The 26,096-nt window shown below is 60.9% G+C and overlaps 1 protein-coding gene across 2 annotated transcripts in view; it reads left to right on the top strand.

Annotated features, from left to right (window-relative positions):
- Nucleotides 1–25,554, top strand: part of ZC3H3 (zinc finger CCCH-type containing 3) — a 73,403-nt gene extending 47,849 nt beyond the window's left edge. For both annotated transcript variants that reach the window (XM_059043242.2, XM_059043245.2), the window contains exons 5-12: nt 1,668–1,843; nt 7,252–7,294; nt 7,369–7,530; nt 7,613–7,682; nt 9,581–9,712; nt 22,237–22,421; nt 23,035–23,402; nt 25,088–25,554. In XM_059043242.2, the coding sequence (XP_058899225.1) occupies nt 1,668–1,843; nt 7,252–7,294; nt 7,369–7,530; nt 7,613–7,682; nt 9,581–9,712; nt 22,237–22,421; nt 23,035–23,402; nt 25,088–25,119 (1,168 nt within the window). In that variant the 3' untranslated portion in view covers nt 25,120–25,554. The remainder of the gene's footprint in view (nt 1–1,667; nt 1,844–7,251; nt 7,295–7,368; nt 7,531–7,612; nt 7,683–9,580; nt 9,713–22,236; nt 22,422–23,034; nt 23,403–25,087) is intronic.
- Nucleotides 25,555–26,096: the final 542 nt, after the last annotated feature.

The raw sequence follows: 26,096 nt of genomic DNA, 5'->3' as shown, positions 1-26,096 counted from the left end.
GAGGGTCCTGGGCTCCCAAGGCTGACAGCGCGCCGCAGTGAGGGGGGGAGACCCCAGCCAGCCCTGCCCCCCCCCACACCTCCACCTGGCCTTGCTGTGAGCCCAGGGGGCGGGGCAGGTGCCCCCTGGACATGCAGATGCCCTGAGGCCAAGGCGGGTGGATCGGCGGTCCCAAGGTCCCGGAGAGCCTGGAGGTCTGGCTCCTCCCCCAGAGGGTGTCCGCGCGCCCCGCGAGAGGACAGCTGGAGCCTGTCGGCACGGCCAGCATGAGCCGGGCCGCCGAGGACCCTCGGCAGGAGTCCTTCGCTGCAAGATTGGCGCTTGTGAACTTAAGTTTTAATTGAGGGAAACGGGGTTACGCGCTTTCTGGCGGGCCTCCTCGGCTTCCCGCCTGGTGCTGCTGCTCCACGTCCCCAGCACTCGGCTCACTCGGCTGGTTAGAACGACCCCCAACTCGCAGATGGAGAGATGGGGGCCAGGGGGCGGGCCAGCTTGTGTGCTAGGGTGCCCGGAGGCCCGCCGCGTCCCGTCTGCACTTCAGACCCGGGTCTGGGCCCCCTCCCTGGCCCTGGGGAGCCAGGAGAGGGTGTGCTGCTGCCCAGGTGGAGTTGGGGTTCCTATGCTCTCAGGGGAAGGGGCTGCAGGGCGTGGGGGCCTCAGCGGGAGCACTTTGGAGAGCCCAGAGGGAGGGTGCCATGTGTGCCCCAGGACAGGCCCTGACTCCAGCTGGCTCCTCTGCTGGGCCCCAAGCTGCTGCTGGTGGCGTTGCCTGCAGTAGGGCCACCCTCCTCACGCCCCGCCCCTCCTGCTGCTTGGGGGCCACCTTCGGGTAGAGGTGATGCTCACGTGACAGCCGGTGCTCCCTTGCCCGGGTTTGCCGGTGGGGCCTGAGTGTACACTGGGCGGTGACAGCGTGATGAGCAGAAACTGAGCTCATAGGGAAGTAAGCGCAATTTGCATAAACAGATTCCTGCTGAAACGCACCGCACGGGTTGGGGGGGGGGCAAGGCCAATCCTTCTGGAGCCCTGAGGCCCTGGGCAGCGGGAGGACCTCAGACCCCTCGAGGCAGCCGCAGGCCTGCCGTCTGTGGGGCCTGAGTCTGGGGGGTTGGCCGCCGCCCGCCGCGTGCCTGTCGCGGGACTTCTCCCGACCCATCTGCCCTTGGGCTGGCCTGGGCGTCCGCTAACCCCAGGACAGGCGGCTCAGTCCTCCGCCAGCCTCTGACCTCGAGGAGACCTCAGTCTTTCCCCCGACGCAGCTTGCCGGCGGGAGCGGGGTCTGTGGTCCTGTCCCCTCCCAGTCTCCGTGCAGGGCCCCCTGTGCAGCGGGAGGAGAGGCGGGCAGGACGGGCAGTGGGGCTTGCTGACCGCACAGTGTGGGCTGTGGCACCACTGGGGCAGCGTCCAGGAGGTGTCCCCGGGCAGTGGTGAGGGCCACAGGCCTTGGGGTAGGCCCTCAGGGCCACCTTAGCGCAGGCACCGAGGGCACAAAGGAGCCCCCTCGAAGCCGCATCGCAGGGGCGCGCGTGTCGGGAGGGGGAGGCTCAGTCCCAGCCTGGTTGGTGGGGTTGAGGGTGCCCCCTCCTGTGCCGGCGGAGGGCGGGGGACAGAGGTTTCCCGACCTCGGGCCCCGGGGCTGGGCTGACAGGCGTTCCCTGTCCTCACAGGTCCTCGGTGCTGAACGGCCTGCGTACTGCTGCAGCGGGTGGGAAAGCCCCGCCCGGCTCCCCTCGGTGGCGGAGCAGAGGCTACCGTTGCATCGGAGGCGTCCTCTACAAGGTGTCGGCCAACAAGCTCTCCAAGACCTATGGAGACGGGGGCAGCAGGCCCCTCCTGCGCGCAGGTGAGGCTCCCGGCGGGTGAGGCGGGTGAGGGCTGTGCGTGCGCTGTCGCTCCAGGCCGGCCACCCGTCTGAGGCCCCAGGCCTGGGGCTCTCCCGGGGCCGGCCCGAGCGGCTTCCCAGACGGTGCCCCAGCCCCAGGGCCATTTCACTGCTGCCCGCAGAGCCTCAGGAATTGCCCCTCACCAGGCTGGCCGCGGCCATGATGGGGAGGCCCCCCAGGGATGGCTTGGGTGCACCTGCCTCTTGCTTGGCTAAGCCGCCTCTGATTTTCTGTGTTTTGCTCCCGGACAAAGGAGATGAGCCAGGTATGGTAAACGCGGCCTGGGCGAGTGAACACCTGGGGCTGCAGTGCCTAATCGCTTTGGCAACGCCTCCCCGCTGTGCCTGGAGGCCGTCGCCACCACGTGCGCCCCCGCGGCAGGCCGCGGAGAAGGAGACGCTTTGGATTTGCTTATTGTGCACATTAACTAGAAAAGTATTTTGGTTTCAGTCCAATTTTACTCTTTTCCTTTGCTGTCGAAAAGGGAAAACGGGCGGAGGTTGCAGGTGGTATGGGGGTCGCACGGGCCCAGGTACCCCCAGCCCCCAGCCCTGCCCGCCCGAAGGGGCAGGAGGGAGAAGAGGCCCGGTCCAGGGAGGAGGTGGGGCGTGGGTGACAGCTGGAGGGCCCCTCCTGGAAGCCCTGCCTCTCTTCTCCCAGGGCCTCTGTCTGTTGGCCTGGGGCACCCAGCTGCCTAATTCCAGGCCAGGTGCCCCGGGCTCCCCAGGACAGAGACTCTCCACCTGCTTCCTGCCTGTTCCCACCTTGAGGGGTTGGACTGTGTGAGCTCTCAGGGCCTCTGCCCTGACCTCGAGAGCCTGGTGGTGGAGGAGCAGGTGCAGAGCCCTGGCCGGGCCTCCTCGGGGCCGTGGTGAGACTCGGCCGCGAGGGGCTGGTGCCTGGGGTCAGGGAACAGCCCTGCCCCACCCCGATTGCCTCTGACGCCAGAGCTCAGCGGTCCTGCAGCACGTGTGTTCGTAGTCTGTGGGGCCCACACGCAGCTGCGGGCATCTCAGAGGGCAGGGACCTCAGACCCCTCCTCTGTCCGTGGCCGCGTCCCGCCTGCTGCTTCCCCAAGCCGGGCGCCTCACCGGGCTGCCGCAGCCAGGCCTGCTGGCGGGCTGGAGAGGGCCGTGGGTGCCCGGGCATCCAGACAAACCCACAGGGTTTGCAGCAGCCGCTCGCCAGAGAGGCCATCTGGCAGCCCGAGGGACCGAGGGACCAAGCCTCTCTGTGGGCCCGACCTCTGGCCCCGGCTATGCCCGGGCCCCGCCCCACCCTCACGACCGGCCCAGCAGGCAGGACCCCGGCTCCACTCCCTGCTGTCCTCCCTTGGGCTGGACAGGTTGTGGTCTGGGGTCATCCTGGCCCTCGCCGGGACCCTGGGCTGCACGTGAGCCTGAGCCGAAATGGGCCGGCGCGCCTGTGGGACCGGGCGCCACCTGGGCTCCTCGCGTCCCCACGTCCAGGCAGAGGAGAGGCGCCTGGAGGCCGAGAGGAGGAAGCGGGTTTGGACTCCGCCTGCCCACGGGCATCGCGGGGCCCCACGTTCGAGCCACCTGCTGGGCACTGGGCCCCGGGTCTGAGCCAGCTGCCGCCCCGGGGTGCGGTCAGAGAAGGTGGGAGGGGCCGGCGTCAGGGAATGTGGGGCACGGCCCGCCGCCTGAGCCGGCAGCTGGCCGGGGAGGGAGGGGGCTGCGATGCTTCTCCCCGGGGAGGATGCCACGCTGAGCCCGCCGCCCTCCGGCTGCTGAGCTCCGCAGAATCCCACCTTCCCGCTCAGACAGAGCGGCAGGGACTGGACGGCTGCAGGGTAGCGCCCTGGCCTTCCCCACCCCTCTCCCCCCAGCCCTCCAGCCTCTGGGCGATTACGTGAGGATGGGGGCCTCCTCCTGCCGACCCGCTCCTGCAGACCACAGCTGCCCACGCCCTGCTGACTAGCCCGCTGGCGGCCAAGGGGCAGTCCTGGGGCTCAGCCCTCCCACCTCAGGGTCGGGGCAGGGAGGTGGGGTCTGGAGCACAGACCACAGGGCAGCCTGTCCTGGGGGCACGAGGCCGGCCCAACACAGCACCAGCTGCCTGGACCCCCGTACGGGCGGCTGACTCCTGGCTGTAAGGACGGTGGATTGCTCCCAGCTGTGGGAATGCCTGTGGGCCAGCAGCCCGCTTAGGTGAATGATAATTAAAGAAATAAATTTTCTCCTCCGGAGTTGACAGAACTTTGACTCCAGTGAGAAAGTGCAGGCCTCCTTGGGAGGGGGCGGGGGCTCCACCCCCTCTCCTCCTGGCTGCCAGCCTTTCGGGGACAGCATCAGCCCCCGGTTGGGGTGCCCGATCCACCCCAGGCTTCGTGGGGGAGAGCCTTGCCCTACCCAGCTCCCGAGCCCCAGGGGCAGGGCCTTCTAGCAGGCACGCCTCGCTTCCCAGGAAGCCCGGGGCCAAGCACTTCCTCCCAGGTCTAAGGTCTGCCCCCGCAAAGGGCCCAACCCTGGGGCCCCTCCCCACATGCTTTGGCCTGAAACCTGGCGGGGGGTCCTCCCAGGCAGGGGCTCTGATGGGGGGCTCCACTGGGCCTGGCCTGTGCCTCGGCCCCAGGAGCCAGCAGGTCCCTGCAGCGGAGCAGAAGCCGCGAGTCCCCTGTCAGAGCCGCCTTGCTCAGCCGGGGCTGCAGGCCTGGCTCCCAGGCTTCTTCTGAGCCCCAGGCCCCAGACCGGGGCAGTCGTAGGCTGTGGTGGGGAGCTGCTGACCTGCCACCACGCGCCCTGGGCAGGTAGTGCGGGGCGGGGGGGTGGGGGGGCTGCCTGACCGCCTGAGTCTATTTTGGGAAGACCCCTGGGAAGTGCAAGCTCTCCAGAAGGCTCAGTGCCTCCTGCTCTGAGGTCACCAAGGGTCTTCAGCTGAACTTTTCAGCGCCTCCACGCCTCTTTTCAAACAGCTACTTTATGTGCAATTTTTAGCACCACGAAGTATTTGAAAAGGTGCCTCCTGTTCTTGCGAAAACTCCTACAGGGCCCTGCAGTGGCATCTTTTTAAGAGTGGCATTGGCAAGAGGAGTAAACCTGCCCGCCCCGCCCCCTGCCCCGCCCCCCGCCCCGCGCCTCCCCGACCGAGGCCAGGCGCCCCAAGGCCAGGCCTGCGGGCCGCTCTGACAGGCAGGCACATGACGCCAGCGGGTCCGTGGCGGGAGCAGATGGCGCCAGGGCGCCACTGGCAGCCTGGGTGACTGCCCCGGAAGCCGCGCTCACCGACGGTGATCAGGTTGCGCTGTCACCCCCAGGCTGGCAGGCGGTGGGCCACCGCGGGCCATCTGGGCCAGCCTCCGCTGCCACCCCGAGGATGGGTGTCCCCGGCCTGGAAACCAGACCCCAGTATGGCCTGGAGCCCTCCTAAGACCCCCTCCCCGCCAGCCCTCACCCTCTGAGCGCCCCCTCTCCCTTCTGTGTCGTCGCGTTCCCTTCCGCCTTTCACACACAGTAACTCAGCCGCCTGGGCCGCCGTGCAGAGCGCTTCGCTCCCGCGGGGGTCTTGCTGCAGAGCCCCGGAGCCGCCTTTTTTAACTCGAGGAGACTGAGGCTCGGAGGAGGGCGGACACTGGCCGGAGGGCAGCTCCAGCAGGCAGTGAGGGCACTGGCCCAGAACGGGCTCACAGAGCGTCCAGGGAGCGGTCCGGGCTTAGCAGAGGCTGGGCTGTGGAGGAGGGCGTCTGAGGGTCCGGCCCGTGCGGCGCAAAGCGCTTTGGGTTTGGACAGGCCGCGCGAAGTGTCAGAACGCTGGTGTGACTGGGTGTGGAGCTCGCGAGATGAAGCTGGGCGGGCCCTGGGAGAGGACACCCTGGGGCGAGCCAGGGAGGGGGCCCTACAGGTGACAGGAGGGCCCCCTGCCCAGCCCTCCCACGTGGCTCCGGCTCCGGCTCCGGTCGGGGGGGGGGGGGGGGGCTCGGGGCCAGGCAGCTTGGGGACGTCCCTTTTTAAACCCGGGATGCTTTGTCATCGCCTCAGGTCCCTAGAATTTCTGAGTGATGTCACTCGTGCCTCCTGCTGCCGGATCCGTTTCAGCAGCTGCCTGTGGGAAACCGGATCTGGTCTGGGAAGGGTCATGTGTGTGTTGAGGAACGGCGGCCATCCTGAGCAGCTCTCGCCCTGCCCGGCCCGCCTTGGTCCTGGGGAGTGACCTGGTATCAAAAAGGCAGGCGGGAGTCGTATGTTAGCCCGGACGCCCCTTCTGTGGGGTGAGCTCACACGGCAGAAGACAGTGCCGCCCGCCTGCCCCGCATCCCCTGCCCCCAGGGCCCAGCCCCACCCAAACCGCAGCTGCCTTGGCTGAGCGTCCACCTGTCCCCTTCCCGTCGCCACTGACCACTTTGTGAGCAACTCCCCTTCAGACCAGTCAGTGACCTCAGAGAGGCCTTGCTTGGTTTGTGCCCGTGGGGTTCCGAGGAGTGTCTGACAAGGTGCCCCCGAAACTGTGAGGGGAGGGTACCCGCCAGGGCCTCCAGCCACACGACACAGGCCGAGGTCGGCACACAGCTTCCTCAGGGCCTGGGAGTGAGGGTTTCAGGATTTGTGGCCGTACACATCTTTTTTGTTTTTATCTTACGATGCTTTAAATAAGCTATTCTTAACTACTGCAGAACCAGGTGGTGGCATTCCCAGACCCCACTCAGGTCACGTGTCCCTGGGTTTTCCTCCAGGCAGAAGGAGGTGGCAGGGAAGCCCCACCACCCACTGTTCCTGGAACCACTTGCCTTGAGGCAAGACCGCTGGCCAGGGGCTTCCCTGGTGGTGCAGTGGTTGGTTAAGAATCCTCCTGCCAATGCAGGGGACACGGGTTTGAGCCCTCGTCCGGGAGGATCCCACACGCCGCGGAGCAACTAAGCCCGTGCGCCACAACTGCTGAGCCTGCGCTCTAGAGCCCGCGAGCCACAACTACTGAAGCCCGCGCGCCTAGAGCCCGTGCTCCGCAGCAAGAGAAGCCCGCGCACCGCAACGAAGAGTAGCCCCCGCTCGCCTCAACTAGAGAAAAGCCCGTGCATAGCAACGAAGACTCAACACGGCCAAAAATAAATAAATTAAGAAAAAAAAAGACCACTGGCCAGCAACCGGGGTGGCCTTGGGGCGCTGTGCCACCAGATCTGGTCCCTGAGCCTTCGTCCCCGCCCGCTTCTGCCGTCTCGCCTCGGCCTCTCCCCTGCACGGGGCTGGGAGATGGCCTGGCAGGGGCCCAGGAGGGCAAGCGGTTTCCTGGAGGGGTGGCAGTGCCCAAGCTGAGGGTGGGGCATCCCGTGGGGCCGGTGCCAGGCAGGTGAGCAGGGAGAGGGCGGAGCCTGGGGCGGTGGGCCTGGAGTGACCCGGCCTCTCCCCCCCCACAGGCCGCTTGGACCCTGCCAGTAGCTGCAGCCGCTCCCTGGCCAGGTACGTCTCTTGGGGTTGGGGGCGGGGGTGCCCCCCGCCCTCCCGGGGCTCACGGATGTCCGCCCCCTCCCCAGCCGGGCCGTGCAGCGCAGCCTGGCCATCGTGCGGCAGGCGCGGCAGAGGCGGCGGCGGCGGAAGGACGAGTACTGCATGTACTACAACCGCTTCGGCAGGTGCAACCGCGGCGAGCGCTGCCCCTACATCCACGACCCCGAGAAGGTGGCCGTGTGCACCAGGTGTGCCCGCCGGGGCCTCCCTGCGGGTCGGGTGGGGGCTGCCCCAGGCTCCCCGTCCCTCAGACCCTCCCTGTTCGCTTAGGTTTGTTCGGGGCACGTGCAAGAAAACGGACGGGACCTGCCCCTTCTCCCACCACGTCTCCAAGGAGAAGGTGAGTTTTCCCCTGTCCCCTGCGCCCGTGGGGCCGGGGGTGGGACCTGGAGGCTCTGCCCCTCCGTCCCGCCACGTGCCCGGTGGCCCCCAGGTGCGCCTGGGCTTGGCGAGGGGCAGCTGTGTGGGGCCGGGCCGTGGCGGAGAGGGGCGCACAGCTGGGCCGCCTACAGTGTGGGGAGCTCTGATGTCAGGGGTCAGTGCTGGCCGGGGGGCCGCCCGCCGCCCGGAGCGGGGGCTGCGGCGGGTCAGCGGAGGCAGGATCTGGCGGAGGTGCTGCTGCTGCTGCAGCTTTTCCCCTTGAGGAACTTGAAAAGAATCAGCATTTTTCTCCCTAGCAGAGCTTCGAAACTCTGCTGTGAGCAATTTGGAAATTCACGTCGAGTTTCGGGTTCATTAGCGCCGGCTCCGGCTCTGAGCTGTCTAACGCGGAAGCCCCGCACCAGCGGCCTGAATTAATGTTATTGTTATTTGTGTGGACGTGCTGGGTGCAAACAAGGTTAATTGAAATGAGAACGCAGTTTCCTCTTGATAGTGGTGCTGACAGCTAGAGGAGTTCCGTTTGGTGCAAGAGTTGGCTTTATTACCCTTTTATTAGCGCTAATTTGGGCCCTGTATCAAAACGCACATTAAGGGAATTGTCTGCAGCCACGGCACTGCCAGCCCCAGGCCGGCCGCTGCCTTCTGCGCTGCAGTTAAAAGACAATTAAAAATAAAGTCTCCTCGCTAAATCACCCTTTGTTTCTCTGCTTTCTCTCCTTTCCTCCTTAGCTGTAGTCGTATTCAGCTCCCCCCCACCCCACGCCCCTCCCCAGAAAAGTGGCTTTTTGAATCCCCTGTGTGTCCTCTGCAGGCAGGCGGGAGTCCAGTGGGGTGCGGTGAGGAGTCCGGCCGGGAGAGGCCAGCAGTGGGGGGTGCCCGGGGACCACGTGGGCAGGGCAGGCAGGTCTGACAGCGGAGGGAGGAGGCCCCCGAGAGGTGTCAGGCCTGTGGAAGGTGTGAGACCTGCAGGGTGACAGCTGTGTGAGCTCTGAGCTCGTGGCAAGGTTCCATCCCCCCAGGAGGCTGGCCTGCAGGAGGGGCAGGGCTCACCCCAGGGGCCCCACCCGAGGAGTCTGCCCAGAAGAGTGGTGGCTTCAGGGGCACACACCCTCCCCTCCCGCCGTCTGCCGGCCCTCAGGCCTCAGTCCCCCCACGGGGGGAGAAGGGGGGCTGCCCACCCGGTGTCCCCCACCAGCTCTCCCCTGGGCCCACCTGCCGACGGGCCGGGGTGCTGGGAGCCTGCCCTCTGCACCAGTCCTCCACAGTGCCCGCCTGCAGTCAGTGCTCAGCAGAGCCCCGCGGCCAGGCTGCACCAGGTCAAGTCAGGTCTCCAGTTCACGGACGCTGCCAGGTGTCCACGCGTCAGGCAGCTGGAAACCCTACTGGATTTCAGGCCCTACGGGCTGACATAGAGCCCCCACGCGCTGCCTCCCTCCTAGCCCCAAGCCCTGCTCTTCTAGACCAACCTGCTCCTGGCCCAGCCGTACACCCTGCAAACCAGGCAGGCTCGGGGCAGGTGATGGACTCAGGTGACAGCACATCTGGGCCTGAGCCAGCCTGCCGGGCTGGGTGCCCCGTCTCAGTCCCCGCATCTGGCCCGTGTGAGGGCAGACATGCTCTGCCCGGGCGACCACGCCTCCTGGGGAGGCTGAGGGTCTGACTTCAGGGCGGGCGGCCCCTCCTGCTGGCCGGCACTGTTTATTTCCACAGTCAGTGTGCGGCTCATGTCTGGCCGTGGAGCCCGGGGGGGGGGGGGGCCCTGGGCTCCCAGCGTTCCTGCCTGTGAAGTGGGGTGAGGAGTGAGGCTCGGGGGACGTGGCCCGCCCTCGGCCTCACTGCCTTCCCGCCCCCCACCAGATGCCCGTGTGCTCCTACTTCCTGAAAGGGATCTGCAGCAACAGCAACTGTCCCTACAGCCACGTCTACGTGTCCCGAAAGGCGGAGGTCTGCACTGACTTCCTCAAAGGCTACTGCCCGCTGGGTGCAAAGGTGAGGGGCGGGGGCGGGGGCGGGGCCCGCGGGCGTGTCCTCGTGTCCTCACCTGTGGGCTCAGCTCAGCTCAGCACAGGGGCTGCCGTGGCTGGGAAAGCCCCCCCGGCAGCTCCTTCCGGGAGGGCCCACCCCCGCGGGCCCGGGGGCGCTGGGGGGAGGCCACGCGGCCGTGGGGGACCCCGGACAGGCCTCTTCGGGCCCGGTGCCCCGAGAGGGAGCCTCCTCACCAGCCTAGGGCTGCAGCAAGGCCCGCCGCCACCCTTGCCCACACACTTGTGAGTGACTGCCCTGCCTCGGGGACCCGTCGTCTGCCGTGGGGGACCAGGCCTGGGCCCTGGGCCTGGGGAGTGCGTGTCAGCGTGGGGCCAGCTGCCCGGCCCGGCCCCCGCGTCGCGCGCCGCACCCCTCCCTTCCTGCGCGGAGCCCTTCCCCGGATCCTCTTCCTCCTGCCCCAAGCCTAAGGGCCGGGCCGGGCCGGGCTCTGCAGACCCTGGGCCCCAAGCCAAGGGAGCCGGCAGAGCCGGCGGTGACCCTGAGGGCGGCCCTTGCTGGAGCCGGGGCCCAGCAGGCAGCTCCAGAGCAGCCCAGGTGGGACAGGGGGGCGGCACGACCCCCGGAGGCTGGGGATGATTATTGTAAGAGATTCCATTTAAATGAAAATATCAAAGCGGTCTTTAAGGTGTGCCTCTATCAGTGGAAGTGCTTACTGCGTCCCTTTCGGGCTGCGGGCTGCGAGGCTGCCCCATGATGGATAGCGGCTTGTAATTATAGGCGGGAAAAGCGCTGAGCAGGCCGGATCCGGCAGAAGCAGAAGCGGCGGCCTGGGCCGGCGAGGGTTAATTTTGTTCTCTAAATAATACAAAAAGTGCTGAGTCGTCACCTTGCTCCTGAAGTGGAAGTCCTCAGACGGGCCCCAGAGAGTTTGTAATATCCCACTGAATCAAGTGGAATTGTTAAGCCTGCTTCACAAAGCGCGGGCTTGTTAAAGAGGCGCGTTCCCTTTTCTTGTGAATAATTTAGGCCCGGAGTAGGTCTCTCTTCCTTCCCCTTTTCGGGGGCCAGGCGCTGCTCCTGGGCCTGAGGCTCAGAGGTCAGCCTCTTGCGTCTCCTCACTGTGTCCCTCCGGACTCTCAGGACACTTGGGGACACGGCGTCCTCCTGTGGGACGCCTGTCACCTCGGGTGGTCCAGTGGCCACACGTCCCGCGGTCACCGCCGCAGAGCTTCCTGCGCGAGCGCCGAGTCCCGTCATTCCTGGCACTGGTGGCGGGGTCGCCTTGGTCCCTTGCTGTCGGGTCCGCGGAGCAGCTGTTAATGCGCGTGCCGTGGGGGACACCGCCACCAGCGCTGCCCTCACAGGGAGAGTGGCCCTCCCCTGCCTGCCCCCGCCGGCAGTGGGTAGCAGTGCAGACGCGGCGACTCCCACCGGGACCTCACTGTCGCTGTCCAGTTGCTCACGTGCTCCCCAGGGTGCCTTCTGGCGCTGCAGGACGCGCACCCCGCCCTGGAACGGCCGTCCCTCCCGGCAGCCTGGCTCCTCTTCCCTGTGTTCACAGCTTGTGGCCGGGGTGCTCACTGCAGCTGGGGTGTCGCGTGTCTCCAGCCCCTCCTGCTGCAGCTCACGTGCAGTCTTCATCCGCGGCCACCTCTGCACCGACAGCCCCGCCCGGCTGCGTCCCGGCCCGTGTGCCGCCCTCACGTACTCTCCTCGGCCTCCTTCTCGCCCTGCCCCTGCGTGTGTCAGCGTCCGGGCCTCCAGGGGCGCTCTGCCTGCTGGAGAGGCTGCTCTGCCTGCTGGAGAGGCCCCTCCGCCCCTGTCCCCCGCTTCCTCTTGCCCTTCGGAGGCTCTTTGTCCCGGCCTATCAGTCTTTGCAGTCACAGACAGCGTCTCCTTGTCACCGCCTGATAACTTGCCCCGGGTACCCTTTCTCAGGCTGAAATCCTTCCTGTTTTTCTGGGAGCGTCCTTCCATTTTTCTCCATGTGGGTCTGGTTCCAGGATCTGCCCCCACTCAAGGCCACGCGCCCCTCCTGCGCCTTCTTCAGTTTGCCTTTTCGAGCTGCGGTGAGGCGGGCTGAGGCGGGGTGGAGGCGAGCCTCCGGCTGGGGCTCAGACCCAAGTCCACTGGCGGCCGTGGCCCTGCACAAGTTGTTCACCCTCTGGGCCTCGGTTTCCTTTCTGTAAAATTGGGATAACGGTAGTACTTACGACGTAGGAACGTGGTGAAGATTAAGACGTTAGTGCAGGGGGCTTCCCTGGTGGCGCAGTGGTTGAGAGTCTGCCTGCCGATGCTGGGGACACGGGTTCGTGCCCCGGTCCGGGAAGATCCCACGTGCCGCGGAGCGGCTGGGCCCGTGCGCCCCAACTACCGAGCCTGCGCTCTAGAGCCTGCGAGCCACAACTACTGAGCCCCCGTGCCACAACTACTGAAGCCCGCGCGCCTAGAGCCCGTGCTCCGCAACAAGAGAAGCCACTGCAATGAGAAGCCCGCGCACTGCAACGAAGGGTAGCCCCCGCTCTCTGCAACTAGAGAAAGCCCACTCGGAGCAACAAAGACCCAGTGCAGCCATAAATAAGTAAATAAATAAGTAAGTAAGTAAATACCTACATACATACATACATACATTAGTGCAGCACTTCACAGCACTTTGAGCAGGCCCTGGGCTGTCAGGGAGGCTCCCGTGTCCCTGTAACCTAGCCTGTGGTGTGAGGTGTGACCTCACTTCATTTCTTCCACGTAGAGAGCCTTTCCCCGCAGGTACGTGCTAAGCTGTCCGTTCTTTCCTCTCTGATTTGTCGTGCCACTTTTTAAAGCCAGCTTTATTGAGGTACGGTTTATACATCGCCCCGTTCATGTGTTTGCACAGGTGTACGATTCAGTAGGGTTTTGTTTTGTTTTTTGGTACGCGGGCCTCTCACTGCTGCGGCCTCTCCCGTTGCGGAGCACAGGCTCCGGACGCGCAGGCTCAGCGGCCACGGCTCACGGGCCCAGCCGCTCCGCGGCACGTGGGATCCTCCCGGACCGGGGCACGAACCCGTGTCCCCTGCATCGGCGGGCGGACTCTCAACCACTGCGCCACCAGGGAATCCCTGAATTCACTTATTAACTCTTAACATTGTTTTTGTGGATTCTTTAGGGTTTTCTACATACAAGATCCTGTCATCTGCTAACAGAGATAATTTTCATCCTTTTTGATTTGGATACCTTTTAGTCTTTTCTCCCTCCCTCCCTCCCTCCCTCCCTCCCTTCTTCCTTCCTTTTTTTGGGCGAGTTGCTCTGGCTAGAGCTTCTAGTACTATGTTGAATGAAAGTGAACGGGGACACCCTTGTCTTGTTCTTCATCTTATCGAATAGCTTTCAGTCTTTCACTGGTGAGTATGTTGTTAGCTGAGGGCTTGTCATACGTGGCCTTTATTATGTTGAGCTTATTCTCTTCCAGTCCTAGTTTATTTGGTGTTTTTATTGTGAGAAGGTGTTGAGTCCTGTCAAATCTTTCTTGTATCAATTGAGATGATCACGTGGGATTTTCCCTTCATTCTGTTAAGCTGGTCAATAACCGTTGATCACATTGATCAGTCACAATTACATTGATTGATTTTTGGATGTTGAACCGTCTTTGCATCCTGAGACGGAATCCCAGAATCCCACGGGGTCACGAGGTATAATCCTTCTCACATGCCACGAGTTCCGTTTTGTAGTATTTTGTTGAGGATTTATAGCTGTATTCCTGAGTAATATTGATCTGTAGTTTCCTTTTCCCGTAGTATCTTTGTCTGGTCTTGGAATCAAGGTAAGGCTAGCCTCGTAGACTGTTTTGGCTGTTGTACGTTAGGAAGTATTCTTGTCTCTTCAGTTTTTTGGAAGAATCTAAGAAGACTAGGTATGAATTCTTCTATACATGTTTAGCAGAGTTCACCTGTTGAAACCATCTGGTCTTGGGCTTTTCCTTGTGGGGAGGCTTTTGATTACTGATTCAGTCTCTGCACTATACAGTGCGGGGCGCGGCAAAGCGTTGCCGCAAAGCGGGATAGAAAAAGCTGAGTCATCCATCCTGTAGCCAGTGCGCATGCGTTGAGATATGCTAACAAGGTTTTGGAGCAGTAACCAGTCCGAAGGCGACGTGTAGCTATGCCTTCGATATGAACCAGTCAGAGACTTGCACGGTACCCCGAATCTTATATAGGCAGCTGCCGTTAAGGCTGCGGGGTCTTCCTTCCATCTTTCCATAACCGAGCTGTACTCCAATAAAGTGTGACACGAGAAGAATCTAGCGTGTGGCGACTGTTATTCTGCTGGTCAGACGCAGCTCGCCATAATACAGTTGACCCTTGAACAGCACGGCGGGGGGGCGATCAGGGGCACCAACACCCAACACCCCCGGCGCAGTTGGAAATCCACATGCAACTTTACAGTTATTCCTCCGGAAATGTGGTTCCCTGCCAGCTGCTCTTGGTGTGATCAGTCATTGCCTATTGAAACCTGGATGTTTCGGTTGTTGCGAGAGTTTGGATCTTATTTAAACCTGCTGTTTCAGCAGGTTTCCCCCGAGTCCACTCCAGCAGGTGGGCAGGGGGTGTGCAGGTAGAAATCCTGGTTCCCCGACTCGGCCTTCGCTGACCCGTGAGGAGGGGTCTCCCTGGTGGTCCTGGGTGGATGGCAGTACTCGCTTCCCACTCGGCCTCCTCCGGCACCATCCTAGCAGGGCAGGGAGGGACGCCAGGGTCAAGGCTCCCCACTCAGCCCTTGCTGGCCCGGGTGCGAGGGGACCACCCCTTATTCTGCACCCACGGACGCTTCCAAGTTGCCAACTTCTTGCGCTCCGGGTCAGGATGACGAGGCAGCAGGAAGTCCCAGGAGCCACCGCCGCGTCCCTCCTTGGATCCCAGGTCCCTCGTGGCCTGTCTCCTCTCCACCTTTGATGGTCCTTCCTACGGTTCTCAGGGGTTTGGTGGTGCTTAGTGGAGGGGTAGGGACGTCTTCCAGGAAGTGGAATTCCCTTCTATTGCTTTATTTTGCCAATTTTGACTTATTTTCCCCCTGGAAATTGATCTGTTTTATCGAGGTTTTCGGTGTATTGGTGTGCCTTTGTGTGTGTAACATTCTCTGTTGTATCTTGAGCTCTTAACCTTTTCCCTCTGTGTTCAGTTGGCATTTTCTCGCCTTTCCTCTGGGCCGTCTCGCCCGAGGCTTACCCATCTAATTGTCCTTTTCAGACAACAGGTCTCACCCTTGGGACCAGCTTCTGTTGCTGCAGGGCCCTGGCCTTGCAGTGGCCTCTGATGCCCTCAGAAGGAGCCCAGCGGGCACCTTGCCTGGGCGGTGGCAGCTTGTTCTCTGCGCGGGGTCCCGCGTGCTCGTCATTTATCGCGTGATAAGCATCTTTGTGATCGCGTAGATTGTCCGAAAAGTTGCAGGTAGTACGGAGAAGGAGGGCCCGCGCACCCTTCACCCAGGCTCCTGCACTGCTAGTATCTTTTTTTTTTTAATATCATTTTGGTAAGTGCCGTTTATTTATTTATTTAATTATTTTTAAATATGTATTTATTTATCTTTGGCTGCGCTGGGTCTTCGTTGCTGCGCGCGGGCTTTCTCTAGTTGCGGCGAGTGGGGGCTACTCTTTGTTGTGGTGTGTGGGCTTCTCACTGCGGTGGCTTCACTGCGGTGGCTTCTCTACGTTGCAGAGGACGGGCTCTAGGCATGTGGGCTTCAGTAGTTGTGGCGCACAGGCTCAGGAGTTGTGGCTCGCGGGCTCTAGAGCGCAGGCTCGGTAGTTGTGGCGCACGGGCTTAGTTGCTCTGCGGCGTGTGGGATCTTCTTGGACCAGGGCTCGAACCCGTGTCCCCTGGATTGGCAGGTGGATTCTTAACCACGGCGTCACCAGGAAGGCCCTGGTATCTTACATAACTGTAACTGTCTGTCAAAACTAAAAAATTGACATTGGTACGTTACTACCAACTTAACGAGGCTTTGTTTGGATTTTACCCGGTTTTCCCCTAATTTCTGTTCTCTGTTCTGGGATATCACATTGCATTCGGGTGCCAGTTTTGGAATGAACGATGAAGTGATTGAGGCAGGGCCTCCACGGACAGTGGCCAAGCGTAGACGCACTCGAGGCCTGCAGAGGCGCCAGTGGTGGGCAGAGGTGGAGAGGGAGGGGGTCTCCGAGCTGGAAGAGGGGGCAGCTTTGGTTTGGGAGGGTGGCAAGGAAGCTGGTGAGTCACTGGGGACGTTGATGGGCCACCCAGTGGAGGTGTCGCTGTCCCCTGAGGGAGGACCTGGCCTCCACGGGAGGGCGGAAATGAGTGGGCGGGACCCAGGTAGAGTGCGAGGGCCAGCGGCCTCTGGGCTGCACCAGCATGTGGGGCTGCTGTGGACAGTCCAGACGGAAGAGTCCGGCGTGTTGCTGGCCAAGGAGGAGAGGACCCGCAGCCCCACGCCAGCTCCTCCACCGTCACCACCAGGCCTGGCGCAGACAGCCAGCGGGGCCGCGCCCTGGACACAGTGGCCCCCAGGAGCCACGGTGGCTGAGGGGCAAGTGCAGGTGTGCGGCCCAGTGGTCCTCCCGGCCTCGCCCCTGCAGAAGAGCTTCGGGAGGGCAGGCTGGCGTCTTGGGGACAGTCTGGGCCGCAGGCGTGGAGTGTGCGGTGGGTTGCTGTAGTCGGAACCTCCAGGCGACTCCCAGAGGCCGTGCCCACACGTTCCTCGTGACGGCGCCCTCTGTTTTCTTCTTGATCGTTTTAAGGATTAAAAGCTACCTTGCATTTTTAAATTTGCCTTTCTCTGATTTAAATGAAGCAGAACATCTTCCCTAATGTTTAAACCCCTTGTGCCTTCTCTTCTGAAAAATACCTGGGGTTTTGTTGTTTTGTTTTTAAGTGAATGTGGAGACAATTTTTCCAGTGTGTCGGTTTTCTCTTACTGACTCATGGGAAATTTATAAAATATAAATGTGAACATAAAAATATATCATTGTGGGACTTCCCTGGTGATGCAGTGTTTAAGAATCCACCTGCCAATGCAGGGGGCACGGGTTCGAGCCCTGGCCTGGGAAGATCCCACATGCCATGGAGCAGCTAAGCCCGCAAGCCACAACTACTGAGCCCGCGTGCCACAACTACAGAAGCCCGTGCGCCTAGAGCCCATGCTCCACAGCAAGAGAGGCCCCCGCAGTGAGAAGCCCACGCACCGCAGTGAAGAGTAGCCCCTGCTCGCCGCAACTAGAGAAAGCCCAGGTGCAGCAACGAGGACACAATGCAGCCAAAAATAAATACATAAATATTTTTTAAAATTAAATATATATATATATATATCAATGTAAAATATTCTGGGGCTTCCCTGGTGGTGCAGTGGTTGAGAGTCCGCCTGCCGATGCAGGGGACACGGGTTCGTGCCCCGGTCCGGGAGGATCCCACATGCCGCAGAGCGGCTGTGCCCGTGAGCCATGGCCGTTGAGCCTGCGCGTCCGGAGCCTGTGCTCTGCAACGAGAGGGGCCACAACAGTGAAAGGCTTGCGTACTGCAAAAAAAAAAAAAAAAAATTCTGAATATTAATCTTTTGTCATTCACATTAGTGGCAAGTATCTTATTTCAGTTTGTCATTTATTTTTTCACTTCTTTGTGATATATCTTTTTCTTTTTAATATTTTATTTTATTTATTTATTTATTTGGCTACACTGGGTCTTAGTTACAGCATGTGGGGTCTTTAGTTGCGGCATGTGGGATCTAGTTCTCTGACTGGGGTTCGAACCCAGGCCTCCTGCGTTGGGACCACCAGGGAAGTCCCATCTTTGTGATGGGACTTGAGGAACAAAAGCTCTTAATTTTAATGGAAATATTATTATTCATCTCTCTTTACAGTTTGCACCTCTTGTGCTTATATGAGACTCCTTCCCCACTGCATTCTGTGGTCGGATCTTTGCCATGTAGGACGTTCCCCACCAGTCCAGCTGGAAGTAATTTTGTGTCTGTGTAGGGGACCAGTGTTGTTTCTCCCGCACACCTTGCACTGAAGAGCCCCTTTGCCCCGTGGATCTGTCGTGGGCCCCTCTGTAGTCAGGTTTCCTTGGACAGTTGGTATCTGTCTCTCCATTGAGTCTTCTGCCCGTGATCAAGGCACACCGTCTCTAGTTGTACAGGCCTCTCCTTTGATGTCATTTAATAAAATTCTTTTTTTTTTCTAATTTTTGAATTTTATTTTATTTTTTTATACAGCAGGTTCTTATTAGTTATCTGATTTATCCATATTAGTGTCTACATGTCAATCCCCATCTCCCAATTCATCCCACCACTACCACCACCACCCCCGCCACTTCCCCCCCTCCGCCTTGGTGTCCATACGTTTGTTCTCTACATATGTGTCTCTGTTTCTCCCCTGCAGACTGGTTCATCTGTACCATTTTTCTAGGTTCCACATATATGCATTAATATACGATATTTTGTTTTTCTCTTTCTGACTTATTCTGTATGACAGTCTCTAGATCCATACACATCTCTACAAATGACCCAATTTCTTTCCTTTTTATGGCTGAGTAATATTCCATTGTGTATATGTACCACATCTTCTTTATCCATTCGTCTGTCGATGGGCATTTAGGTTGCTTCCATGACCTGGCTATTGTAAATAGTGCTGCAGTGAACATTGGGGTGCATGTGTCTCTTTGATTTATGGTTTTCTCAGGGTATGTGCCCAGTAGTGGGATTGCTGGATCATATAGTAGTTCTATTTTTAGTTTTTTAAGGAACCTCCATACTGTTCTCCATAGTGGCTGTATCAATTTACATTCCCACCAACAGTGCAGGAGGGTTCCCTTTTCCCCACACCCTCTCCAGCATTTGTTGTTTGTAGATTTTCTGATGATGCCCATTCTGACTGGTGTGAGGTGACACCTCATTGCAGTTTTGATTTGCATTTCTCTAATAATTAGTGATGTTGAGCAGCTTTTCTTCTTGACCATCTGTATGTCTTCTTTGGAGAAATGTCTTTTTAGGTCTTCTGCCCATTTTTGGATTGCGTTGTTTGTTTTTTTAATATTGAGCTGAATGAGCTGTTTATGTATTTTGGAGATTAATCCTTTGTCTATTGATTCGTTTGCAAATATTTTCTCCCATTCTGAGGATTATCTTTTTGTCTTGTTTGTAGTTTCCTTTGCTTTGCAAAAGCTTTTAAGTTTCGTTAGGTCCCATTTGTTTATTTTTCTTTTTATTTTCATTACTCTAGGAGGTGGATCAAAAAATATCTTGCTGTGATTTATATCAAAGAGTGTTCTTCCTGTGTTTTCCTCTAAGAGTTTTATAGTGTCAGATCTTACATTTAGGTCTCTAATCCATTTTGAGTTTATTTTCATGTATGGTGTTAGGGAGTGTTGTAATTTCATTCTTTTACATGTAGCTGTCCAGTTTTCCCAGCACCACTTATTGAAGAGACTGTCTTTTTCTCCATTGTATGTCCTTGCCTCCTTTGTTGTAGATTAGTTGACCATAGGTGCGTGGGTTTATCTCTGGGCTTCCTATGCTGTTCCATTGATCTATATTTCTGTTTCTGTGCCAGTACTGTGTTGTCTTGATTACTGTAGCTTTGTAGTATAGTCTGAAGTCAGAGGGTGATTCCTCCAGCTCCATTTTTTTGCTTCAAGACTGCTTTGGCTATTCGGGGTCTTTTGTGACTCCATACAGATTTTAAGATTTTTTTGTTCTAGTTCTGTAAAAACGCCACTGGTAATTTGATAAGGATGGCATTGAATTTGTAGATTGCTTTAGGTAGTATAGTCATTTTCACAGTATTGATTCTTCCAATCCAAGGACATGGTATACCTCTCCGTCTGTTTGTGTCATCTTTGATTTCTTTCATCAGTGCCTTAGAGTTTTCTGAGTACAGGTCTTTTACATCCTTAGGTAGGTTTATTCCTAGGTATTTTATTCTTTTTGATATGTAGGCAAATGGGATTGTTTCCTTAATTTCTCTTTCTGATCTTTCATTGTTAGTGTATAGGAATGCAAAAGATTTCTGTGCATTAATTTTATATCCTGCAACTTTACCAAATTCATTGATTAGCTCTAGTAGTTTTCTGATGGCATCTTTAGGGTTCTCTATGTATAGTATCATGTCATCTGCAAACAGTGACAGTTTTACTTCCTCTTTTCCAGTTCGTATTCCTTTTATTTCTTTTTTTAATTATTTTTTTTCGGTACGCGGGCCTCTCACTGCTGTGGCCTCTCCCGTTGCGGAGCACAGGCTCCGGACGCGCAGGCTCAGCAACCGTGGCTCACGGGCCCAGCCGCTCCGCGGCATGTGGGATCTTCCCGGCCCGGGGCACGAACCTGTGTCCCCTGCATCGGCAGGCGGACTCTCAACCACTGCGCCACCAGGGAAGCCCCCCTTCTAACTTTTGAGGTATATCCTCTTTGCTAATAACATAAGCCTGTAAGGCTGCGGACTTCTCTCCAAGTGGTGCTTCAGCTGCATTCCACAAATTTTGATGGGTTGTTTTGGTGTCATCATTTGGTTCTAAATATTACCTAATTCCCATTGTTCCTTGTTTGACCAATGAATTATTTAATAGTGACTTTCTTAATTTCCGGCTCCGCGGGGAGTTTTGTGTGGTTGGTTGGTTTTGCCCCTTCCTCAGTGACCTTGGTCTAAGGGGGATGTCGGGCCTTTGAGACCTGAGACTAGCCCTGTGTCCACCACGTCTCTGCATAGATTTTCCTCCATCATTTCACTTTCTCGATAGCTCTCGGACGATTTAAGAAAGTTCTTTATTCTCAAGCCTAGGTTTCGGTTGTTCTTGGGAGGACAGCTAGGTCAGACCAGCCGTCTCTAGTAGGAAGGTCAGCTGTATGTGAACCCCATGTGGGATTTCACATTTCCTAGTAGCCACCTTAGGAAGGTGAAACAGAAACAGGTGACATGGGTTTATTTGACCCAGCAGATCGCAAACGTCAGCGTGCGACCAGGGAGGAAACCTCTGTGCCGCCTTTTATCTGGCACCCCCTGTGCGTTGCACCTGTCGCACCGTCCAGGCTCAGAGCAGCCGCGGGGCTTGTGGTCACGGCGGGACAGTGCAGGTCCAGTGCCCTCTAGCCATCTCTCCGTGTGCAGCCCGGTGCTGCGCCCTCTCCACCCAAAGGTCCTTCCTGTCCCCTCTACCTGCCCCGACCCCCCTTATTCCCCAGGAGACCCCGAGGGGCAGCCCTGCGTGGCGCCAGCGTCTCCATGTGTCCCTTATATGTGCACTAGTGAGGGCGGGGCCACTGGGTTCAGGGTCGTGTCCCTGGCCAGGCCCAGGGCAGAGAGCCCTGTGGGAGGGAGGGAGGGAGAGCAGGCATTGGCCTGAGCCTGCCTTCTGTTCAGGGGCACAGCTCGGTGTGCCCAGCGCAGTGACGGCTGCTGTGGCGGTGCAGGGGTGCTCAGGGGCTGTTGCCTGCCTGTCTTTGCACCAGCCCCCAGGCTCCAGTGTGAGGGGCTTCTAGTCCCTTGGGGGCAGCCGGGAGCCAGGTGTGCGGAAAAGAATGGGGTCAGTGCCCAGATCCTGCTCACAGGATGGGTACACGCCCCGTGGGGTCCTCGGCCGGCTTTGTCCTGGGTGCTGGGAGCAGAGCTAAGATCCGGGACTCTCGGGGCACGTGCCCTGGGAGAGGTTACGGCCCCAGGAGGAAGTGCTCTCGAGGCTGTTGCCGTATATTTCCAGTGGCTGTGCCGGTGGGCACCCTCGAGCTGCTCAGGCACCAGGGCTGGTTTTAAACTCCCCTCTCGGTGGGTTTGACAGGGACTTTGCTTGCAGTGGTTCCCATCCGGGTCTGTCTCCAGCATATCGCCTGTCACCTGGCCCAACATGAGGCCTGCTATACCTGGCTCTCTCCTGCTGGGTCGTGCCCCCTAAGTCAGCTGTTGGGGGTGGGGAAGAACAGGACCCCCTTCCCTAGAAGAGCCAGGCAAGAAGTGGGCACACAGCCCAGCTGCAGAGTTGGAGTTGGGCCCTGCAGCCCCAGTCCCGGGGGCAGGAGGGCCGAGGAAAGGCAGGCCTTGGGCCTGGCAGGCAGAGCTGAGGCTGCCTGTTGCCCCGAGCTGCTCGTAGGCCGCCCCCACAGGGTGTAATTAGCACCGTGACAGGTGTGGGGGATCAGGTGTGTGGCCCGCCTCCACCCTGGGCCCCCAGGCCTAGCGCCCCCGACCCTGCTTCTCTTCCAGGATGGGTGGGCTGTGGTCAGGAGGAGGAGTTAGCTCCCTGGGAATCCCCACCTCAGCCTGGCAGGACCCCCAAGCCAGGCCCGGCCCTCAGTGCAGGCCCAGGGCTGGGCTGGGTGGCGCTGCTACAACCAGGGTGGTGCCCTCGGCCCTTGGGCTGCTCACGGGCATCTTCTTGATGGGTGGGGTGTGGGCTGGGGGGCCACTCTGGCTCGAGGGCCTCAGTCCCCCAACAGGAAGCCTTTGGCCCAGGCCCCACCTGGCGGAGCAGGCAGGGCCGCCCCAGTGGCGCAGAGGCCTCCACTGGCTTGCCCAGCCGCGCCCCTTCTCCCCACAGTGCAAGAAGAAGCACACGCTGCTGTGTCCTGACTTCTCCCGCAGGGGCGTCTGCCCCCGGGGTGCCCAGTGCCAGCTGCTCCACCGCAACCAGAGGCACCTCGGCCGGCGGGCAGCCACAGCCCCGGCCCCGGAGCCCAACACCACGCCCCCCAGGAGCAGGGCTTCCACCAGCCACGGGCCCAGGTGACGGGGACGGTGGGCGCTGCATGTGTAAGCGTGGGGTCGGGGGTGGTCAGGAAGGAGCCCCCCGCCCCGCCACCGCCCAGCTCTGTGGGCTTCAGACCCCAAAAGAAACCTCAGGCCAGAGTCGATCAAGTGACCTCGAGGTGCCCCACCCCCTGGTCCCCAGGCTGGGCGGAGCCAAGGGCATCCCTGGCCCAGACTGAGCCGTGCATGGCTGCCCAGCCCCCACTCTGGGGAGGAAGGTGGGGGCTTCTCAGCTGCCCCCCACAACTCCCCAGGAGGGGGGAGGGTCCCAGGTGATGCTCACGGCTGGGGCCTCTGGTGTGCTCACCGCCCTGTGAGTATGGGAGCCCGTGTGGATGAGGAAGGCTGCAGAAGGTGACGACAGGGTCACCGTGGCGTGGCTGCAGGCCCTGTAGCGCCGCCAGCCTGTCCATGGGCCGAGGGCCAGCCTTGAACCTGCACAGCGATGCCTGATGGCTGCCGGGGCAGGGCGGTGCCGGGAGCCTTGCCGCCGGGACAGGCAGGATACAGGTGGCCGGCAGGCCCCCCGACGCCCGCCTGCCCCACGGCCGCCCAGCCTCACGCCTCTGCTCCCCTTCCTTTCCCGCAGGAAGTCCTTGGCCGCCCAGCGACCCACCAGGCAGACGTCCAGCTGCCCCACCCCCGCGGCAGCCGGCTCGGCCTCCTCCCCACCCTCCCCACGGCTTTTAGCTGCAGCCTCAGCCTCTTCCTCCTCTGTCTCCTCCCGCTCCTCCTCCTCGCCCCCGTCCTCCCCCTCGCGCCCCTCCCCCTCCTCCCCCTCCGCCTCCCTGCCCCTGGACCAGGAGGAGCCGTCTCTGCCGGAGGAGGCTGCCTCGGCGGGGACGGGCTCCGGCAGCCTCTGCAAGCTGCCCTCCTTCATCTCCCTGCAGTCCCCGCCAAGCCCGGGAGGCCAGCCCAGGGCCCTGACCCACAGGAGCAGCCCCACCAAGGACTCAGGTAGGCAGCCCGCCCGCCGGAGCCCAGCCTGCACTCTTGCAGTTCCCGCCTCAGACCCACTGGGTCAGAACCTCTAGGTGGGGCCTGGATGGTTCCGGAGAGCTGGCGTGGGCTGGGCGCTGCCGTGCCCTATCCCTGGCTTGGCAGGTGTGCACCTGCGGAGGCCCACAGGGGCAGGGCCAGCGAGGTGCGAGGACAGCAGCGCCGCCTGCACAGACCGCCCCAGCCGAGGGCTGATTTAATTAGAAAGCACCCATTTCTGTTAATTTGTTCTGGAAGATCACTGCACGCTCCTGGAGAGAACAGATGTTCCCTCTCCCCCATGAACATTTGGGGCTTGGTAAATGGCTCCACTCAGCCTTGTTTAGGAGAGAAAAGAGGATTTTATGGCTGCAAACGACCCTTTCTGTAAACATTTTACAGCTCTCTGCGCGTTTGAGTGACGATAAACCCCACGCAGCTCGGCGGGCTGCAAATTTGCGACCATACGGCTATCATTTTATTGTCATATTTCACGGTTGTAGCGTTAATGGAAGACGCTCGCTGCAGCCGTTTCTAACAGCTCTGCTGAGCTCACTCACATGCCTGCTACAGCCCCCAAGCTGCGGCCAGGCCCTCCACCTGCCCACCCGGCCTGGCTGGTCACCAGCTCCTTCCATCGGGAGGACACACTGGGGCATGGGAGCACGGAGCAGACAGCCCGAGGCAGCCACCTTTGAAAATGCTTTTTTTTTTTTTTTTTTTTTTTTTTTTTTTTAAGTAAGATAAGGAACCCTGCAACCAGCCCCAGAATCAGAGGAAGCAGGCAGGGTGGGTGAGAGGCTGCAGATCCCCACTGGCCTGGGGGCCCCCATCAGCCTCTTTCCCTGCTCAGGCCTTGCCGACCTCCCGGGGGCTGGAAGGACAGGCAGAGAGGGGCCGAGGCCCTCGGGCAGAGGCTGGTGGAGTCTGCAGGCCAGGGGCCCTGGCTGGCTGGGCTGACCTCTAGGCACTGGCTTGGCTGAGCCGGCGACTGGGGTCCTCGGCCCTGAAATGGGGTCCCAGGAGGAGAGGCGGGCTGTCAGGGGGTACGTGGACAGTGCCGTGCCGCTGGGCAGCCACGCGGAGGCGTCTGTGGTCAGCGGGGCTGCTGGCCTCACGTGTTCACAGCGGGGGAGGGGCATTGGCGCCCGGTGAGCGTGGGCCACACAGGGCAGGAGAGTGCTCTGCTGGGGGAAGCCCCTCCCACCCGGGCATGCCACCCTGCACAGGGGCCTCACCCCGCCCCGCACCCAGCAACTGCTCGCACCCACCCTGGCTTTTCACGTCGGGCTCCGTCTGGCAGCCTCAGACTCGTCCAGGTGCGAGCCTATGCTGTGTCTGCGTGCAGGCCGCCTGCACCTGGTGTTTATAGCTCAGCCTCCAGACTTCTGTGGCTCCCGCCGTGACCCACCCACTCCCCAGGGGCTGCCCCACCTGGCAGGCCTCTGCTCCCCCACCCAGGGGAGCTCTCAGCCCCACAGGCCAGGCCTGCACCCTGCTAGACTCCGGACCCCAGGGAGGACAGTGGGTGGTGGACGAGAGGACGATGGTGTCAAAGCCCTCTCCCCATTGCTGGCGGTCCCTGACCCAGAAGCTTCGGGGAGCGGGGCACTCCTCCTGGCTGAGGGGCTCCTGGTGCCTGACCTTTGCTCCTCTCCGAACAGGGAAATCGCTGCACATCAAACCCCGTCTGTGAGGGCCCGGGGAGCCGGCCCACGCCTACCTCAGCCCTTCATCCCTGGAGAGGAAGGAGGCTCTGCCCGCCCCCGCCCCCGAGGGGGGACCGCTCGCCACAGAGCACCGCCTGGGGGCTGCAGGGCCGCCGCTCTGCCCGCGTGGCTCTCAGTCCTGTGTGATCAGCGCCCAGGTCTCGCCTCCCCCGGGCTGGGCTCCACCCACCCGCCCACCCCTGGGTCCTCAGCCTAGCCCCGAGGGGTGCCCGGCAGGGCTCGCCCCCAGGCCCGTCCCCGCTGTGGGTGTGGCAGCGGCCGTGCAATGCGGGCCCCCCTCGCCCTGCCCCCCGCCCCCCTCCCCGGTCCTTCCGCAGGCCTCCTGCCCAGGGAGAGAGAGACTGCCAGGCAGGGCTCCCTGGCGGGCGTTTTGTGTTCAGCAATAAAGGTTCTGTCCTGTGTCCTCGTGGCTGTCCTGACTGCCACCCCACCACTGCCCGGCCTGCTGAGTGTGGCTCAGGTGGACGCACACCACCCAGGGGCCCCAGAGCCTCCCCGGGGGTGCCACCCCAGGGTGACCTGCAGGCCTGAGATTGAGGGGGAGGTGAGGGGCAGGCCACAGACCCACGCCTCCAGTGGCCCCAGTCATTCTCCACCTGCCCGCCTGGCCCTGGCGAGGCAGAGGCACAGCCCCTCCGTGCCTTCGGGCAGGAACGTGGGCCACTTCCCTGCCGCCCCAAGATGGCTCAGAGGGTTGGGGCAGCCTGTCTCCCACGGCCAGGCCAGTGTGATTTGTGGCTGGGAGAGACCCGGGGGGGTCTGGCTACATGTTGGATGCCACGGCCTGGGGCCAGAGGACCTGCCCCAAGCTGTCACCAGGCCTGGGACGGGGCGGCCCGAGGGAGGAGGCAGCGTCTCTGGCCCCAGGGCCTGGGGAGCCCTGACCGAGGGCACGGGGGCCTCGAACAGCGTCCGGTCCCCTGCTGGATGCCACTGCCCAGGC

This window comes from Kogia breviceps, chromosome 17 (genome assembly GCF_026419965.1).
Source record: "Kogia breviceps isolate mKogBre1 chromosome 17, mKogBre1 haplotype 1, whole genome shotgun sequence".
NCBI lineage: Eukaryota > Metazoa > Chordata > Mammalia > Artiodactyla > Physeteridae > Kogia > Kogia breviceps.
Note: the sequence above shows the minus strand (reverse complement) of the source record. Positions and strands in the feature narration are given on the sequence as shown.